The following is a 20,912-nucleotide window of genomic DNA, read 5'->3' as shown; positions in this document are numbered from 1 at the left end:
GTGTGTGCGCGCAGACCGTGGGCCGAAGCCCTGTAAATACGGCGAGTGGCCGGAAGGAGGTAAGCCTCCCAACAGGCGTGGGTGCTCAAATTAAAAAGAAAAAAAAAAAGCTCAACACAAAATTTCAAAAATGTCGAAATAATGAATAATTTACAAAAAATAAAAAAGTTAAAAAAACATCTATCAATAAGTTATATAGTCGTTGGAAAGGTGACCCTACGGAAACAGCTTGGGAGTTTTATCGCCAAGCCGGAAATAATGCTACGCTGCTAATTAAGAATTCTAAAAGAGAATTTTGTAAAACGAAGCTTGATACTGATTTGCCGGTTAAAAATCTGTGGCAAAATTTAAGATCCCTAGGTATCGGGTCAAAAATTAATTCAGGATGCGATTTAAATCCAGATATGAACAATTTCTTTCTACAGTCATGCAAACCAAATAATTACGGGAACTTCAAGATTGATGAAAGTTTACTTCATACACCAGAAAATGAATCTCAGTTCAATGCAGTAACAGAGGTCGATGTCATGAGAAGTATGATTGCAATTAAATCGAATGCAGTTGGTGAGAATGGTGTTAGTCTTAGGTTTTTGAAACTGATAATGCAATACATAGTGCCAACTCTGACTCACATAATTAATTTTTCAATTACGTCAACCTTTCCCGATGCTTGGAAAAAAGCAAGTCATATTCCTGTTGCTAAAAAACCGTCGGGTGCTGTCTCAACAGATTATCGTCCTATAAGTATATTGCCAGTCTTTTCAAAAGTCTGGGAGAAACTAGCGGCTGCCCAAATTACAGAATATCTTAATACAAACAGGCTCTTGAGCGAATTTCAGTCTGGTTACAGACCCTTCCACAGTTGTAATACCGCCATGCTCAAAATTATCGTAGATATCCGCCCTGCCTATGACAGAGGTGAATTAACTGTGCCGGCGCTTTTGGGGTTTTCCAAAGCTTTCGACACAGTGGATCACTCTATTCTTTTACTAAAATTAAGCAAATACTACGGATTCTCTGATAGTTTCGTAAGATTGCTTGAAAAAAATTACAAAACTTAAAAATGTTTACAAAAAAATACAAAACTCGGAAAAATCAAAAAAATACAAAGACATATAAAATATACAAAAATTTAATCATTTTCAAAAAACATACAATAAAAAGCTTCAATTTTAAAGAAATCAATGCAAATATGGCAGTAGTTGTGGCTAATGGCAGTGGCTAGTGAGAGAAAAAAATGTAATTGAAAGACATTTAAAGAAAATATATACGCATAACACAAAGAGTTAAAAAAAACGGAAATAATAATAGAAATTTCGGAGTTAATAATAAAGAAAAACTAAACGGAAGCAGAAATAATATAATTCGATAAACGTAAAACCAAACCTTTTGAATAAACTGTACAAATTTCTTAGCGGAAAAACATTAAACGGCACTAGCCACACCACATTAATAACGGTACTAGCCACACCACCATCATAACGGCAAACCAGCGTACATCAACAACAAGAACAAGCGGAAGACAAGTGACGCCATCCAACAACAGCAGCAGCAGAACAGCAGCACCAGCAGAACAGCAGCAGCACCAGCAGCTGAACATCAGGCACAGCAGCAGGTACAGCAATGGTATGGTGTGCGAAAAATTTGTATTATCTACATTATTATAAAATATATTTCACTTTTCTTTTTATAACTAATTTTCAATTTTCAACTATTTTTCAAAACTTATTAATAAACTTACAAACATATTTTAATTAATTAAATTAAATAAAAAAAAAAAACGTTTTTCTTAATTTTCATTTTTCGATATCCACTTACCATACTCATTAAAATGTAAACACATTTTATTTCACTTAATTTTCCCAATTTTTAAAAAAATACTTACCATACGTATTACAAAAAAAATGTTTGCATTATATTCAAAAATTTTAATATACATACATATTAGATAAACTTTAGCCCTTTTTTGCACTGTTCACTGCACTCACCTTGCACTCAAACGATCGAATCAAATCCGCAAGACAAAAAAAACTGGATGACCAAGGAAATGGGTTAAATAACAAATTTGGTATATTTAAATATGTTGCGATTGCGCGCCAAGATCGACTGTATCGTACAAAGTTTTACAAGATTGTGATTTTGTTTATATATGAATGTATATGTGTGGTGTGACAATTTATGTGTGTGAACGTGTTAGTGTTAGTGTGTGGTGTGTTAAGTGGGCGGCAAGGTTGCACCTGCCAGTGTGCTGGTGTTGCCACGCTCGTTTAGCCATCCCGGCCCCCTAGGCGAGTGATCAGCCTAGCAATCGTTGTAGCTGCTGCAGGGTTGCCACGACGTTACTTAGCCCTGATGGGCGACGGCTGCGCTGCGTGGTTGATGGTCGACGATGTGATGCTTGAGGGCGATAGCGGGCCCCTGGGTGGGTCCACTGCCTTGGATGCTGGTTCTGCTGCCAATAGGGAAGTGGTGCTTGTGGTTGATGATGAGTGCGTGGCCGTTGACGCACGTTGTTGCGTGGTGATGGCACGACGGCGACGTTTCGCCTTGATGTCCGGTGGGGCAGGGTATGGTGTGGCCTGTCACACAGTTGGCATAATGTGCTGGAGGTACACTCCGTCGTTGCATGCCACAATGCCAAGCAATTTAGGCAATGACCGTGCGCTTGTGCCACCTGCTGCCGTTGAAGCGGTTGCATGCCACGAAATATTGCGCATAGGCGTAGCGCATGTTGGCGGCGGCAGAGTGGGCAGCGCACGCCATGTGCCACTACCGGATCCCTTTGTGGCGTTTGCGGAGTGGCCGCTATGTTAGGCCTCTGCGATGCAGGACGAGGACTTTGGTCCGGTGGGCCCGTTGCTCGGGATGCAGTGTTGCGCGGCGCTGCTGTCGGGGTTGCGCGTGCTCGGGGAACGGTAACCGCTGAGCGGATGGTGGGTTTTGGGGCGGCTTCATCCACTTCCATGTCCATGATACCCTGTGTGGAGAAAGAACGGACTTTAGTGTCTCATAAGGGCATATTGAGTGCTTGATAGAAGCAGCTTTATGGACATATGTGAATATATCAATATAAATATCTTATTTATCATTTAAGCGGGTTTTCGATTGGTTTTTAAAGCATATTCGTTTAGATCGGTTAACTTGTTTAGGTTTGGTTTATTTTTATGTTATTAGATATTTGTGTGATCAATATTATCGGTGTTAGGGTCGATAGGTAAAAAGAAAAGCATTACGAGCGGTCGAGTGTCCAAAATCTTTCAAGGGATTTTTCTTTTACCTCGAGAACCGATTCCGTGTTTTCCTCTACAGGTAATGAGGAGAATCTAGTGCAGTATTTTATGACACTGCCACTTTCTGCAATGAACTTTGCAGCTGAAAAGTCTTTGGCTTTTTTGGCTTTTGAACCCTGTTTTGCGCGTGTAGCGTCTGCAGGGGTACCTTGGGGTTTTTCTTCATCACCCATTTTTGGTGGAATTAAAAGAGGCGTTTTAGGGTCAGTTGACATTTATTGTCGAAATAAATTTAAATGTATTAATAGGTTTCCTCCTTCTTTCGCTTTAGAGGTTGTTTATTATTCGCGTTTTCGTTTATTGGATTTTCAATAAATTTATATAGGTTTATCTATATATATGTATATATTTAATGCTTTTATTTTGCTCGCGAGTGTGTCTTCTAACGCGGTATTAATTTAAGTAATTAACTAGTTTACTAACTATACAATCAAACAGATTTTGGTTTATGTTTTATCAAACTTAATGCTTTTATGCTAAAAAAGTTTGTTGGGTTGCGCTTCAAGTAAGGCCGGTTATTACCTTACTTATATATATGTATGTTTGTCTATTAAGCTATTGCGGGGGTGGCTAAACACAAGTTAGTGTGTTTGTTTATTTGTATGCCTAGAACAACAGATAAATAATAATTTTTGGTTTGTTTTGGTTTTCTTTCCTTTAAAGTCAAGGAACTGGTGATTTGGTTTTTTTTCTTATATTGCAGCTTTGTCGCTGACGAAACGTTTATTTGTTTGTGCAAATCTTACCCTGAATATGCTTTTTAATATATGTATTTAAGAAATAAGTAGGTAAAGTAAAGTGCGTTGGAAATGATTATTATTTTTCCTTTTTCTTGTGCCTACTGCTTATTTAGTTTACAAAATCCTGCCTTTGCTTGACTTATGGATATGTTAAGAGACGCATGCAGAGGGGGTATTGCGGGATAAATTTGCAAGTGAAAACTTGAATGTTAATTTGTTTTTGTTCTATAGAGATTAAGTTGCGCTTAGCAACAAGAAAAATAAGCAGTAGATGGGTTTTTTTTTTTTTGGTGTTTTGTCCTTTATTATGGATCTATATTTATATGATTTGTATATGGGCTCAAGAGTTTATTTTACCGTATGTTTAGATATAAGGTTGATCAAAATATGTATATTATGTTCTTTTTGACTGCAAACAACGGGACGATAAATTTATATTTTTATATGTAATATCGAAATATGTGATATGTATATATATAATATAATGCAAATCCTACTTTTTGCCGCAATTAATTTTTTATACTTATATATAGGTATATATATATATATTTATATATATATTTTTTTTTTGTTAAGCAATCCTGCTTCGAGCTCTTTTTTTAAAAGGCGAAGGGGTATTGCGGGACAATATTGGCAAGTATGTATATACTTGCAATTATAGCGGTCTTTTTGGATTTGCTATTGTGCTAGCACAGGAAAAAATTTATTAGCCGTTAGGGAATAACAATTTATTTTTAAAGTATTTGCTTCCTTTTTTTTTCTTTTCCACTAAGGCAATTCTATTATTGGTTAGATAAAACTTACCGCAATCTATCAGGGGTTAGAGTGGGTACCTGTGTTGTTGGTATTAGTTTTTAAGTAAGTTTTAATGTATTTTTTTTTTTTTTTAATTTTTGTTTGTGTTATAAATACACGACCGGAATTATTTTTAACCCTCAATTTAATTTTTTAAGCGTTTAATAAATATTTTTAAAATATTGTGTTTTGCGGATTTTTAATAAAATATTTTTTTTTTTCACCCTAATGTGTATCCAGTTTCACTGTAGTTATATATATATATATATATATATATATATGTTTTATATGTTTTTGAGGTTTTCGCGCCCGTTCTGTTTGTTTTATTTTATGTGATTTTTTGTGTTTTAAGACCCGTATATGCTTTGTTGTTTTTGTAAATATTTATCGCGCCCGTATTATTTTTGACTTATTAATTTTTTATGTTCAATGTATGTATTTTATGTATATTTTGTTAGTGCACTTGTAACTATTTTGCACTTGGGCTTTTGTATAATATTTATGTTATTTAATTTTTTTTGTGTGGACTGTATTGTCTCTTGTTTTTTATTTTTTGTTTTCACTGTCCATAGGTGCCTTTCTTTACGGCTTGATGGACCATAGATAAACTTTAGCCCTTTTTTGCACTGTTCACTGCACTCACCTTGCACTCAAACGATCGAATAAAATCCGCAAGACAAAAAAAACTGGATGACCAAGGAAATGGGTTAAATAAAAAATTTGGTATATTTAAATATGTTGCGATTGCGCGCCAAGATCGCCTGTATCGTACAAAGTTTTACAAGATTGTGATTTTGTTTATATATGAATGTATATGTGTGGTGTGACAATTTATGTGCGTGAACGTGTTAGTGTTAGTGTGTGGTGTGTTAAGTGGGCGGCAGGGTTGCACCTGCCAGTGTGCTGGTGTTTCCACGCTCGTTTAGCCACATATAATACATAAATTAATTGAATTTCACATACTTTTAGGTATATGGGTAAGATTTTGGGTAGGCACTGTGGGACAGGGTGGGACAAAAAAAGAACAAAATTTTTTTTAATTTTTCATTAATTGCTTCTAGTCCCACTTTGCCCTACAGTGGGCTCCATCAAAAAAATTAGAAACAAAAAAAATTTGTTTACTTTTCTTAAGCGGTGCGTCCGCGTAATAATATGATTACAAATTTTCTTTAAAGCGGTGAGTCCGTGAAAAAAATATGACATACATTTTTTTTTTAAATCCCGGTGCGTCCGAGGACATTTATATCACAATTTTGGAAAGATGCGGTGCGCCCGTATCTATAAAAATAAAACCATACAATTTTAATAAAAGTGGTGCGTCCGTTTCGGGCCTTATATAAAATTATTTGCCATTCTTTAATTTTTGCATTTAGATAATAAAAATTCCAAAATTATAATTTGTTCCATACATTTCAAATTCAAACATTTTTTTCACATTCTGTACAATTAAAAATTCGTACATTTCAATAAGTATATTCGTATACAATATTCAACATCTTTTAAATTCTTTCAGTTTTACTCTCTCAAATCCCACTAGGCTTTCAATTCTGCATAACTTTTCTAATCAGGCACAATCCATTTACGAATAATTCTCTCGTTCAAATTTAATTTCCTTTAAATTCAATTTCTATTCAATCTTCATAAACAAATTCCACATATCTTGTTCCAATAAAATTTTAATATTTCGTTTTCGTTTCAACACGTATGGACCTAAGAAACGGGAAGGTAGTTTCTAAAAATTCACATCCAGGTTCAAATTCCAAAAACTCAGAGCAAGATTTAGATTCCAATAATTCAGATTGCGTCAACAACCTTCAAAGATTCAAAGGACGTTGTAGCGAAAATGATTATAGAGAGAGAACAGGAAGTTAAAGGACGGCAAGTGTTAGGGTTTCGGTCACATCCGATAAGATATAGTAATTTCCGTGGAAATTCCAGAGGCAACAGTAATTTCAGATACAACAACAATAGTAATTTTCGATTTAACAATAACGCAGATAGGCAACACAATAATACAAATTTCCGAAATAACAATTATAACAGAGGCAATAATCGAACTTACAATAGAGGCAATAGCAATTCCAACAATAACAATAATAATCGGTCCGTAAATAACAGAAATTCCAATAATCAGGGTTCAAATTCTAGAAATTCAGCCAATGTTCGTTCTTTAAATGCCGAAGCCCCTCAGGCGCGAACACTGAGGGAGCAGAAGCAATTCGAATAAATACTTCTCAGTCAATATATTGTCTAAATTTAAATTTTTCTGATTTCGTCGAAGTCGCTTGTAGCGATTCTCATAAAATATGTTCTTTTCTAGTAGATTCACAGGCAGACATTTCATTAGTACAAATTTCCAGTTTGGCAAACGATGTAGAAGTAGACGATAGTAGCGTAATAAATATAACAGGCGTAACAACAGACACGGTAACAACACTAGGAACAGTTAATACAAGTATAACTGCATCAAATACATTTTTTCCACTGACTTTTCACGTTGTCAATGACAACTTTATTATTCCTTCGGACGGTATAATAGGGAAAGACTTTCCAAAAACGAACAAATGCATAATCAATTATGCTAATGACACAATTACATTCGGACAATGGACAGAAAAGGTAAATATTTCAATTTTGCATAGCACTTCAACAAATACTCTTGTAATTCCACCAAGATGCGAAGTTTTTCGTGTTTTTAGTTTGAAAAAGTCGACAAGTCCAGTTTTTGTTGATTCTCAGGAACTTTGTAACGGTGTTTTCACAGCCAAATGTATCGTTGATACAAAAAACCCAATAATAAAAGTTATCAACACCACCGACGAGGTCAAGTACGTAAAAGATTTCAATATTCAAACTGAAGACATAAAAGAATTCAATAAATTTTAGCAAAACAAATGCCTTCTTATGCTGAAAAGAAATTACTTGATTTATGTTTGAAATATTTTGATATTTTTGCATTAAAAACCGACTTAATGACGCTTAATAATTTCTACGAACAAAAACTTAGATTAACTGACAAATCTCCCGTCTATATTAAAAATTACCGTTTGCCATACACACAACGCGAAGAAATAAATAAACAAGTCGAAAACCTATTACAGAATGATTTAATCAAACCTAGTTTTTCAAATTATAACAGTCCTTTAATTTTGATACCGAAAAAAAATTCAACAGGCAAAAAGTCGTATCGTATGCGCGTTGATTTCAGAGCAGTCAATAATAAGCTTAAAGCTGACAAATTTCCACTAGCACGCGGTGATGACATACTCGACAATCTTGGCAGAGCCAAATACTTTTCAACTCTAGATCTTTTTTCTGGTTTTCACCAAATACCCCTTCACCCTAAATCTAGAGACGTAACTTCTTTCAGTAGAGATCGAGGAGCTTTTCGGTGGAAAGTTTTACCTTTCGGGTTAAATATAGCACCAAACTCTTTTTCTCGTATGATGTCAATAGAATTTTTAGGTATTTCGCCAAATCAGGCTTTTATGTATATTGACGACGTTATCGTCATTGGTTGTAGTGAGACACACCACCTTAAAAATTTAGAAAAAGTTTTCGAAATCTGTAGAAAGTTTAATTTAAAGCTGAATCCAAACAAATGCAATTTCCTTCGTTCCGAAGTAACTTTTCTAGGCCATAAATGCACGTCAAAAGGTTTGCTGCCAGATGATTCGCAAATAGACGCTATTAAAAGGTATACTAAGCCAAAACACAAAGATGTGGTTAAGCGATTTGTCACGTTTGCAAATTACTACAGGCGATTTATACCGAATTTTGCGTCACTCGCAGCGCCTTTAAATCGTTTAAATCGGAAAAAAGTTGAATTTGTTTGGGATGAAGCGTGCGAAAACGCTTTCAAAAACTAAAACTAGCGTTAATGTCTCCTCAACTACTACAATACCCTTACTTCAAAAAATAATTTATAATTACAGTAGATGCTTCTAAGAGTGGGTGTGGTGCTATACTGAGCCAAAAGCATGGTGATAACGATTTACCAATTTGTTTCGCGTCAAAATCCTTTAATAAAGCAGAACAGAAAAAAGGAATTATCGAATTAGAACTCCTAGCAATACATTTCGCTATAAGGCATTTTCTTCCATATGTTTACGGTACAAATTTCACAGTAAAATCCGATCATAGACCACTAGTTTATCTTTTTAACATGAAATACCCTTCGTCTAAACTTTCTAGAATTCGATTAGAACTGTCAGAATATAAATTTACGATTGAATATATAAAAGGGTAATTTAACGTTGTGGCTGACGCTCTTTCACGCATTAGTATAGACGAAATAAAAGAATCTACAAAGCATGTTTTAGCAGTCCAAACGCGATCACAAACCAAACCAAAGGAATTACAAAATAAAGACGATAATTTTAACGATACTTTTTGCGATACGCCTAAAGTACAAGTTTATGACAAATTTTCATAAGATTTTTAAAAAAAGATACCGCGAATAAAGTCGACTATACAATTTAATAAAAATAATGAGATCTCCAATACACAAATCTATGCGCATTTAAAACATAAAAAACTAAATTTACTTAATTTTGTGAATGCTAACGGAAAAACAAATTTAGATGAGTTACTTTCGAGGCTTGAAAAAGCAGCCAGCAGCCACAATATTAAGCAGTTAGAATGGCCAAAAAATGGTATATTTTCCAAAGAATTTTCAATTAGAAATTTTAAAATCAGCGGTAATAAAATTTTAAAATCATTACAAATAATACTAACAGACCCTGTAGAAACTCTAACAGAAACAGAGCAAAAACAGAAACTTATGACAATTTATCAAGAGGACCCTTTGTTAGGCGGTCATTGCGGTACAAAACGATTATATTTCAAATTAAGAACAAAATACTATTGGAAAAATATGACTCGTGACATAGCTATGTTTCTCAAAAATTGCAATAAATGCCTTTTGAATAAAGTAAAACCAAAAACAAAGGAAAATCTTGTGTTGACTCCAACACCCTGCAAACCCTTTGACATAGTAATTGTCGATACAATAGGTCCACTTCCGGAATCCAAATATGGTAACAAGTTCGCTGTTACTATAATATGTGACTTTTCTAAATACCTGGTAACAGTAGCTGTACCAGATAAATCAGCAAAAACTATTGCTTGTGCTATTTTTTAAACCTTTATATTAAAATATGGTACAATGAAAGCTATTAGATCCGATTTAGGAACGGAATATAAAAACGAATTATTTTCTGAATTGACAAAACTTTTAAAGATTGATCATGATTTCTCAACAGCTTACCACCACGAAACTATTGGTACTGTTGAAAGAAATCATAGAGTCTTTAACGAATACTTGCGTACATATCTAAATGAAACGTATTCAGATTGGGATACATATTTAAAATACTTTACATTTTTACACAATACTACAAGTAGTTCGGTTTTTGATAATAAATTTACTCCGTTTGAATTAATATTTGGCAGAAAGACTGCAATGCCACACGAATTGCAAAAAGAGCAAATTGATCCGATCTATTACGTAGAAAATTACGCGAAAGAGCTTAAAATGCAAACATCGCATCAAATGGCAAAAAATTTGATTAATAAGCATAAGATTAGAAATAAAGATTTATACGATAAAACGGCTAAGCCTTTAGAAATTAAAATTAATGATAGAGTTTTAGTAGAAACAGAACCTAGAAATAAACATAAAAATATATATCAAGGTCCCTACATCGTAAAGAATATTGATGGACCAAATGTAACAATTTGTGAGATAAGTAAAGAAAACGAAAAAAATTTACATAAAAACCGAGTACAAAAAATTAATTAAATTGTTAAGTTCCGTACTTCCAGCTCTTATAAATTTAACTAAATAATCTTTAAGACATAAATCTATTTTAGGAATACGCCAATGAAGGCTAAAGAAAACAATTTTTTAAGCTACCAAATAAATATAAATTTACTAACGTAGATCCTACAATAAGAATAGAAAGCAAAAAACCGGTTCATTTCAAACTATAAATCAATTATTTTACAACTAAATTTTTTAACATATCTCATTTTCTTTAAAAATTCAAATTTTAATTCTCTTTTAAAAAAAAAAAGTTGCACTGTTCTGAACCAACGAATCCCGGGTTAACAGCGTTCATTCAAAACATTACAACAAATTACTAAAGCCCAAAGAAGAATGTGGCAAGATTAATTACTAATCTTACCAAATTCTCCTTTTCTAAAGGGGGATGATGTAGTGCCATAGTAAATTGCATTAAATTGAATTGTAGCTGGCAACTCCCTATTTGGAAAAGTGCAAGATGCAACCATGCATCAGATGCACTTGCCATCACTAAAAATATTAGAGTCGAGCAACGCGGAGAGTTTCTGATTGGTTGTAACTGCCGTTGCTCGACGCCATCATTAATTTCGTTGCTAAGCAACCTAAAGAAAAGCTGCCTAGCCACAGAGTGCGTTAGCGGCAGTTTTTAGTTTTAAGTGAACCGGCAGCCACGTAAGTTGTAATAAAAATCAAAAAAATTTAAAATATACTTACGCACTTAGCGTAACAGTAAAACTTAAACTAATGTTAAGTGACAATAAAAGAAACAAAAGTGTTAGAGAACTAATTAGAATTAAGTGCTAAAGAACTTATCAGAAATAAAAGTGTTAAAAAACTAAAAGTTTAAATAAAAGAAACTATATTTAAAAACTAAACACAGTTTTATTAATTTAAAAAGAAGAAACAAAAGACAAAGAATTAAAGGGAAAGTGCGTGTGCGTAGCACATAAAATGGATCCTCGATATATTGTAATGTTCATATCTACGCTGATGATGTGCAGTTGTTTACGTGTGGTCATCGTGATCAAACTAGCTTGTGCATAAGTAACTTAAACCACGATTTGAATCAAATATTTTCATGGGCTACTATGAATGGCTTATGTATAAACCCGAATAAGTCAAAATGTATTGTTATTCATAGAAGGTCTTTTCCCACTAATGATTTAGAGAATGTAGTGTTCGACAATTCCGTTATAGAATCCGTAGATACGGCGAAAAACTTAGGTGTAATTTTTAACAAAACATTGACATGGAAAGACCATATTTTTAGAACGGTTGGAAAAGTGTATGGAATGCTTCCTACACTATGGTTAACACAGTATTTCACGCCTTGGCACATAAGACTACTTCTGGCTAAAGCGTACTTAATACCTACGCTACTCCATGGTTGTGTGATTTACTCAAACTGTGACTATGTGTGCAAGAACAAACTAAATGTTGTTTACAACAACATTGCTAGATATGTTTATGGGTTGAAAAGACTTGATCACGTATCACAACATGCTGAAAGCTTGTTAAACATTTCTTTCGAAAATCTTTTAAAAGTCAAAACACTGTCCTTCCTCCATAAATTGATTCACACGAAGGAACCTGACTATATCGTAAGCTTATTTTTCTGCAATCACCAAGATCGGTGCTTCTTCTTACGCACATTAGATACCGCACGCTAGCCTCTGAACGCCAATTCTTTGTTACTGCAATACGTCTTTGGAACTCCCTACCTGCAAGTCTTCGACTCTTGAGTAATGCTCTGCACTTCAAAAAAGAGCTAACATCATTTTTTTACGACTCTTAAACTGGATCTCAAATTGTTGTTGTTAAAATGTTCATTTCTAAGTCCTTTTCCTTTCTCTGTGTTTTCTTTCTTTATTTGTTAAATGCTATTCGATCTATAATAGCCAAAGGTTATCATCACTACTGCTGTCTTTTAATATTTATTAATTACTTTTCTTTAGTTTTAAGATTTATATCTACATACATAAATATTTAACTATTATCCGTTACATTTAATTTAATTTGATTAATCTAATTTGTTATTATAAATGTTCAATTTTTATAGCTCATGCTATTCATGACTAGCCCTGTTAAATAATTTGTTAAAATTGTTGTGCTAGGAACAATTTTTCAAGTAAATACATACATACATACGTACATACATTTTATTGGTGACAAAGAATCTCAGCATTTGCTATGAGTAAAGCAAATCTAAGGCTATCACCCTAGGGTAGAATTAAAACGAATATGAATACGAATGCAACATGCATAATGTCCGAAGGAAATGAAAGTATAAAAAAAAAAAAACCAAAAAAACAATTCTTGTTGTACGTTCGAAATTGTTGCATACTGAAACAAAATTAACAAACAAAAACAAAGCATATCTTAATGGTCATAGGTGTGCAATTTATACTGCCTGTGAAACAAAAAAAAAAGTGTTTCAGGTATTAAAATTTGCTTTGCGTTACGGTAGAATTTTACTATTACGTTTTTTAATTGATGCAATCGTTGCGGATATGATTTTGGAATGAGCAAAAAGTGTTGATATTGTTTCGGTAAGGAATAAAGTTTTATTGGTAATTCAAGTTCAGTTGCATTATCAGTTAAAATGCATTAAATCTATATTAAGAGACGCAGATAACAAGTAATGCGGATTAGCTTGCGTTATCAAAACAAAGACTTTTTTTTTGTATACATTTTTGTTGACTGAGTTGAACTAAACCCGAAACAATACCAACCCTGACTGTTACATGTAAAACAGTTTACGTTTCACTTGAACAAGTAAACCGATTTCATTAATTGTACTATAAGTTTAAAAGGTTCATGTTTTACCTGAACCTGTAAAACAATTTCGTCGAGTTTACAATAAATTTAAAAGTTCACGTTCTACCTGAACTGGTGAATGACTCCGGTAATTTTTCCAGGAATTTAAAAGCTTACGTTTTACTTGAACTTGTGAAACAATATTTTTTTGAGGGTTAGGATTTACCCCAAGTTTAGTCCTAGTTGCGTTTTTAACAAATTTCTTAGTGCATAGTACATATTAGTGTCATTATACTATGTGTAATACCAAATTGATGTTCTGTTAAACTCAAAGTAAGTCTAATACAACAACCTATTAATTTTGTAAGGGGCCCCCAATTATCAGAAGTTGTATACAAACTGTACAGCCCTAAGATAGGTTTGTAAAAAAAAAAAAAGAGAAAAGGGCATTTAACCAAATTCCTACAAAAAAAAGATTTTTTTTTATTACATATATAGTATAGTAGATTATAAAACAAACCAGGAGGAATGCGGAGAGAGATGGGGTCAATTAGAACCAATATGGACCAGCTCAACGCCGCTCTCGAATCGGCGCAGCAATCAAATCAGCAAAACAGGAACGCAAATAGGATGGACCGTAACCCATTTCCAACGGTAGTACCGCCAATATACCCTGCTCCGAGCAATATAGTAGTGAAGCCGCAGGAGTGGAGAATCTCGTTCGACGGCACTGGGAGCGTAGCCGATTTCCTTTTTAAACTGAACACCTTGTGTGAGCGCACACAATGCACGGACGAACAAATAATGGCTAGTTTCCACCTGTTTCTTTCCGGGCGGGCCGAAGAATGGTACTGGCTTTTCACGAAACAAAACCCAAACGCGATTTATGCCTTTTTGTGCTACTCATTGAAAAGAGAGTTTGGCACTTTGAAAACTGACCACGAGATCATGATGGAGATCTTCATGCGGAAGCAAAAAGCAAATGAGTGTTATGACGTGTTTCACACGGACATAATCTCCTTGAACGCGCGCTTAAGAGAGCCAATGTCGGAGCTTTTACTGATTGACATAATAAAAAGGAACGTCAACAGTAGCCTTAAGCTAATGCTTTTTAATGCGGACGTAAGGACCCTTCATGATCTACGCGATGTAGCACGCAGAGGTGAACAAGTGCTGAAAGAAAGCAAGCTGCTGGGAGCCACTTACCCAGGACGGCATGTAAACGAAGCACGCGCGACAACCCCAGACATGAGGAGGGAACGCGGGGACGGCGAAATGGATCCACAAATAGAGGCGCTGGAATATCGACGCAACAGAAGACCGGACTATTCGGGAATCCAATGCTGGAATTGCCAGGGAATGGGGCACTCCTATATTTATTGTGAGGAACCCATAAAAAATCCTTTTTGTTTTAAATGTGGGTATAAGGGTGTATTTACTCCTAAATGCCCTAGGGACCATCGCAGGCAGGGAAACCAGTACCCGACCGAGAAGGCGGGGGAACCTCGTTCGGCGAGGTGATACGCTTCCGAGGTGCAGTAGTACCCTGGCAGAAGAGCCCTCAAAAGTGATAATAACTTACCCTGACAGTACGGACAGTTCGAATAGTTCTGAAGCCGAGAGTCCGACGTCTTCATCCGCGATGGGCGAGCCGACTAAAGTTCTGTGATGCCGGCATAGGGATGTCGCTTGCCAGACGCAACTTTCACCAAACCTAGAAGAAAGGGAACATAGGTATGGACAAATAAGACATACCATTTTTGAACACTACCCGGTATCGGAAAATATTTTGAAGTGTAGGAAGAGATACCACAGGAGAGTACAGGAGCGTAGACTGCTGCAAGCCACCACGTTAACGCTTACAGAGGACGAAAGGCCTTTAGTAAAGGCCAAAATTAAAGATAGTTTTCTTGTAGGGTCTCCATCTTAGGGAAAAATGGTGTAGAATTCCTAGAGGATAACGGCTTCGAATATCAGCCCTTACACGCGTTCGTATATTCCGCGGGCGGCAACAAGCAAAAAATTTTAGGCTCAGTATCCCTACCAGTCACCTTCAAAAATATCACAAAGGTTATTCGTTTTTACCTTGTTCCCTCATTGCTCCAAGAAGCATACTTCGGGGTAGATTTTTGGAGAGCATTTGCGTTAGCTCCCGAAATATTCCCAAGCGTAGAGTGTTTAGAGGTTAGACTTGAGAAGGAAGAAGAACTTAACCTGCACGAATTGTCACCAACGCAAAAATTAGAATTGCAAAAGGTCATCGAGACGTTTCCTTCATACGAGAAATTAAGCCTAGGGCAAACGAAATTAGTGGAGCATCACATCGACACCGGTGATGCTGTACCTATAAAAAGCAGACATTTCCCTCTTTCGCCACCGAGGCAAGCCGAAGCTTTTAGAGAACTAGACAGGTTACTCGAATTAGGAGTTATAGAAGAATCCAACTCCCCGTGGTGTAGTCCTGTAGTACTGGTCCGGAAACCAGGTAAAGTTAGGCTGTGCCTAGATTCGAGGAAGGTCAACGCGGTGACTAAGAAGGACTCATACCCCCTGCCTCATATCAACGGCTTATTGAGCAGACTCAAGGACACGCATTTTATTAGTGGCATTGATCTGAAAGACGCGTTCTTCCAGATCAAACTGACAGAGTCCTCCAAGGAAAAAACAGCATTCGCAGTTCCGGGGAGGCCTCTGTACCACTTCAAGGTGATGCCATTTGGTCTGTGCAATGGACCGCAGACTATGAGTAGCCTGATGGACAAGGCAATCCCTTCGCGTCTGCGAGAGAATGTCTTCGTCTACCTAGATGATCTAATGGTGTGTAGTACAAATTTTGAAGACCACCTGAAATTGCTGGCGGAAGTGGCTAACTGTTTGAGAGACGCAGGTCTGACAATAAGCGTCGAGAAAAGTAAATTTTGCCAGAAAGAAATACGCTATTTAGGGTACCTGATAGGCAGCGGGTGTTTGAAAGTGGATCCGGGAAAAATAGAAGCAATGCAAAACTTCCCGATCCCTAAATCCCCTCGGCAAGTGCGTAGGTTTGTGGGCATGGCGAATTGGTACCGAGCGTTTATTACCAATTTTGCTGACTTGGCAGGTCCCTTGACCGACTGTCTCCGCAAGTCAGCAGGCCCGTTTAAGCTTACTCCTGAAGCTATAGAGGCATTCGAAAAACTAAAAGTAGCCTTGAGTTCGGCGCCTGTCTTGGCCCAACCAGACTTTTCCAAAGAATTCGTAATACAATGCGACGCTTCCAAAATAGGTGTTGGCGGAGTGTTGTTCCAGGTCGATGATGAGGGCGCTGAGCATCCAATCGCGTTCGTGTCGAAAAAGCTGAATAATGCTCAACGCAATTATACAGTAACCGAGCTGGAATGTCTTGCCGCCATAATCAGCGTGAAGCGTTTCCGACCCTATGTCGAAGGATTACCTTTTCGGATTATTACGGACCACTCCAGTCTCAAGTGGTTGATGACACAAAAAGACTTGAGCGGGAGGTTGGCGAGATGGTCACTCTTACTGCAAAGATACGATTTTAGAATGGAACATCGTAAGGGCACCCTGAATGTAGTACCTAACGCGCTGTCGCGTTTTGATGCCGATGAGTTGTCTTTCACTACCACACCCGGAGAAATAGATTTAGTCTCTCCCGAATTTAGCAGCAACGAATATTTAGACTTAATTCGGACCGTCACCGAAAACGAGGAATCACTTCCGGATTTACGAGTTGTGGACGGTGTAATTTTCAAAAGAGTTAAGTTTCATAAGGGGATCGAAGGGGAAGAAGACTCTCTGTGGCGTTTATGGTTGCCAAAAGGGTTGACTAAGGAAGCAGTGAGATTAGCACATGACGCTAACCGGAGTTACCATGGCGGATGGCAGAAAACCTTAGAACGTGTCAGGCAGAAGTGCTTCTGGCCGCAGCAGGCTAAGGACGTCAGGGACTACGTCCAGCGTTGTGACACCTGCAAAACGGTAAAACCCACCAATCAGCAGTCGAGACCACCTATAGAGAGTACCTTTGAATCCGAAAGGCCATTTCAGCGGTTGTATTGCGACTTTCTAGGGCCGTATCCAAGATCTACGTGGCGTAATCAATTTCTTTTTATAGTATTAGACCATCTTTCAAAATACGTTTGGCTAAAGCCCATGCAAAGAGCCACCACTGTTAACGTTATAAATTACTTCGCCTCCGAAATTTTTCCGACTGTAGAGGTTCCTGAATTTATCCATAGTGACAATGGTAAACAGTTTATCTCGAAGGAAATGAACCAATTTTTGTAAATTACGGGGTGACGCACGTGAGGACGGGGCTATATTCTCCCCAAGCGAACGCATCCGAACGCGTCAATAGAGAAATTGTTTCTAAGATTAGGATTTTCGTGAAGGATAAGCCTGACCACACCGATTGGGATAAGCATATACCCGAAATTTTATCAGTTTTGAGAAGTGATTTTCATACGGCGATTCAGTGTTCTCCATACTTTGCATTATATGGCCAAAATATGGTCCAGCATGCCGCAACGTACAAAATTTTAGCAAAGCTCGGCAGCCTTCGGGAAGACCAAGTTACTATAGTAAGCCGAACGGACAAGTTGACTAATATTCGTGAGCAAATCCGTAAAAATTTAGATCAGGCTAAGCATAGGGGAGTAACCACCTATAACAAGCGCTCTAGGCAAGTCAACTACAAGGAAGGTCAGGAAGTTTTCCGAAGAAACTTTGCCTTAAGTAACTTCAAACAGGGCATTAACGCCAAATTCCTGCCGAAATACCTTAAGTGTCGTGTGCTCCGAAAAATAGGCAATGCATTGTATTATCTCGAGGACCTAAACGGGAAATTGATAGGTCGCTTCCATGCTTCGGACATTCGTTCGCAATGAACCAACAAGGGCGTTTCTTTTGCTAAATTACAATTGGATCTTTTTTTTATCTACCAAGCGGACTTTTTTTTTTTGTCTGGGCGTTTTGGCGGTCGGGGACATCTCGCCCAGTATTCTCCCCGAGCACTGACTTCATAGGATGTTCACGCGCGTACTCACCGAGGACCGTGAACACCCTGGCAGTCCACACTTAGGTCGGACTAGCCTTTCGGAGTTTTGACGAGTTCTCCAGATCAAAATGTCTACACCTTTTTTTTTGATTTTGCATTCCTGTGGGAGCGATACCCACTAGAAATCATCTTTCGGAGTTTTGACGAGTTCTCCATAACAAATGTCTAATTGCCGCAAAGCCCTTTTAACTAGGAAACAGAAATTATTCCCAACTTGACTTAAATTTTTTTTTGATAGACCTATGTTGCCCGGCTAGCTTCGTAGTAGGACTTTGAGACTCTTATCTCAGGGGTGAGTCGTGCCCCACGTTGCTTGTCGTCGGAGATCCCTGGCAGTAGCTTCCCACAGATGATCCGGTTTCCTGTTCGCTTCATCGTCAGGTCTTCAAAGCGAAGCAGGTTTGTTACGGTCTGCTGCTATGGTCTACGGCTACGACCCACTTGGGAGCGTGTTCACGCGAACACACCTAGCGATGTGGCGAAAGTTGCGATAAGAAATTATCGAAAACAAGAAAAAGACAGACCGGCCATCACTAGAAAAAAAAAAAAAAAAAGGCAATTAAGTTTCCGGCAAGAACAGGTGGAGGTACGAAAAATTTTTAAGAAGGATCGGAAAACATCCTCACCGGCGGTGCATTTACCCGAGGATCGGTAAAAAAAAAGCGAGGAAAGTCAGTAGCGCAAAGCACCGAAACAGTTCTTTGCGACAAATCTCGCTGTGCAAGGCTATTTTGGGGTGATGATAAACGCATACAGGTTATGTTGAGTGGACACAAAATCCAGTGGAAGTAGGTCGGCGTTTGCAGCATACTTAGCGAGATAAACCTTTTCCTCTACGTTTACTAAGGACACTACCACCGGCGTAAAGGCCAGCACGAAGCTTTATCGCCACCCGGGTCATTTGGTTACCTCGGACCAAAGCGCCAACCACCACCAACGGTGCCTACTATTACCACGGGCATCACCATCGGTAGTACCTCCCCCAACTCCTTCATAAGCGCCAACCACGAGCGCAACAACCACCAGACGTACCGCCACACCAGTTGCAACGCACGTAGCGGGGCCACGTACATAGGCCTGCGGCCATTAATGTTAACAACAACAACAGGCGGTACCACCGACCCCAATACTAGCCGCATCTTTATCGGCTGCTTTCATACCGGCGATAATACTACTAGCGCATCTTTATTAGATGCGTTCATACCGGCGATAATACTACTAGCGCATCTTGATTAGCTGCGTCCATACCGGCTATAACCATACTAGCGCAACCCTTATCCGCTACGACCATATGGGCTACAATAAACCAGCTACAATGACAATCAGAGGGCAGCGAATATAGGCCTGCGGCCATTCCAATTGCGATAACGAACATCAGCGGTTAAAACGGTGAGTTCGTTCCAATACTGAACTAAAATTATGTATTTGTAGCCTTAACCTTGTCTTTTAAAATTATATTTTTGACTCTGCAACATTATATAATGTTAATATACCAACATACGCAAATCTAAGGCTATCACCCTAGGGTAGAATTAAAACGAATGTGAATACGAATGCAACATGCATAATGTCCGAAGGAAATGAAAGTATAAAAAAAACCAACCAAAAAAACAATTCTTGTTGTACGTTCGAAATTGTTGCATACTGAAAAAAAATTAACAAACAAAAACAAAGCATATCTTAATGGTCATAGGTGTGCAATTTATACTGCCTGTGAAACAAAAAAAAAAGTGTTTCAGGTATTAAAATTTGCTTTGCGTTACGGTAGAATTTTACTATTACGTTTTTTAATTGATGCAATCGTTGCGGATATGATTTTGGAATGAGCAAAAAGTGTTGATATTGTTTCGGTAAGGAATAAAGTTTTATTGGTAATTCAAGTTCAGTTGCATTATCAGTTAAAATGCATTAAATCTATATTAAGAGACGCAGATAACAAGTAATGCGGATTAGCTTGCGTTATCAAAACAAAGACTTTTTTTTGTATACATTTTTGTTGACAGAGTTGAACTAAACCCGAAACAATACCAACCCTGACTGTTACATGTAAAACAGTTTACATTTCACTTGAACAAGTAAAACGATTTCATTAATTGTACTATAAGTTTAAAAGGTTCATGTTTTACCTGAACCTGTAAAACAATTTCGTCGAGTTTACAATAAATTTAAAAGTTCACGTTCTACCTGAACTGGTGAATGACTCCGGTAATTTTTCCAGGAATTTAAAAGCTTACGTTTTACTTGAACTTGTGAAACAATATTTTTTTGAGGGGTAGGATTTACCCCAAGTTTAGTCCTAGTTGCGTTTTTAACAAATTTCTTAGTGCATAGTACATATTAGTGTCATTATACTATGTGTAGTACCAAATTGATGTTCTATTAAACTCAAAGTAAGTCTAATACAACAACCTATTAATTTTGTAAGGGGGCCCCAATTATCAGAAGTTGTATACAAACTGTACAGCCCT

At 37.1% G+C, this 20,912-nt stretch overlaps 2 protein-coding genes across 2 annotated transcripts in view; both read right to left on the bottom strand.

The window, feature by feature from the left end:
* Positions 1 to 20,912, bottom strand: part of cN-IIIB (cytosolic 5'-nucleotidase IIIB) — a 45,662-nt gene that overhangs the window by 6,501 nt on the left and 18,249 nt on the right. The window lies entirely within an intron of this gene.
* Positions 1,828 to 8,914, bottom strand: LOC137244151 (uncharacterized). Its single transcript, XM_067772740.1, has 2 exons — positions 5,469 to 8,914; positions 1,828 to 2,977 (listed from the first exon to the last, which is right to left on the bottom strand). Exon 2 carries the CDS (start codon positions 2,969 to 2,971, stop codon positions 2,297 to 2,299), a length of 675 nt encoding a protein of 224 aa, XP_067628841.1. The 5' UTR covers positions 2,972 to 2,977; positions 5,469 to 8,914; the 3' UTR covers positions 1,828 to 2,296.

The sequence above is a fragment of the Eurosta solidaginis genome, chromosome 3 (genome assembly GCF_040869045.1).
Source record: "Eurosta solidaginis isolate ZX-2024a chromosome 3, ASM4086904v1, whole genome shotgun sequence".
NCBI classification, from domain to species: domain Eukaryota; kingdom Metazoa; phylum Arthropoda; class Insecta; order Diptera; family Tephritidae; genus Eurosta; species Eurosta solidaginis.
The sequence above is the reverse complement of the archived record's forward strand: the minus strand, read 5'-3'. Positions and strand labels throughout refer to the sequence as shown.

Excerpts from the sequence above, each read along its gene's own strand:
- LOC137244151 (XM_067772740.1), bottom strand. The coding sequence starts at position 2,971 with ATGGACATGGAAGTGGATGAAGCCGCCCCAAAACCCACCATCCGCTCA.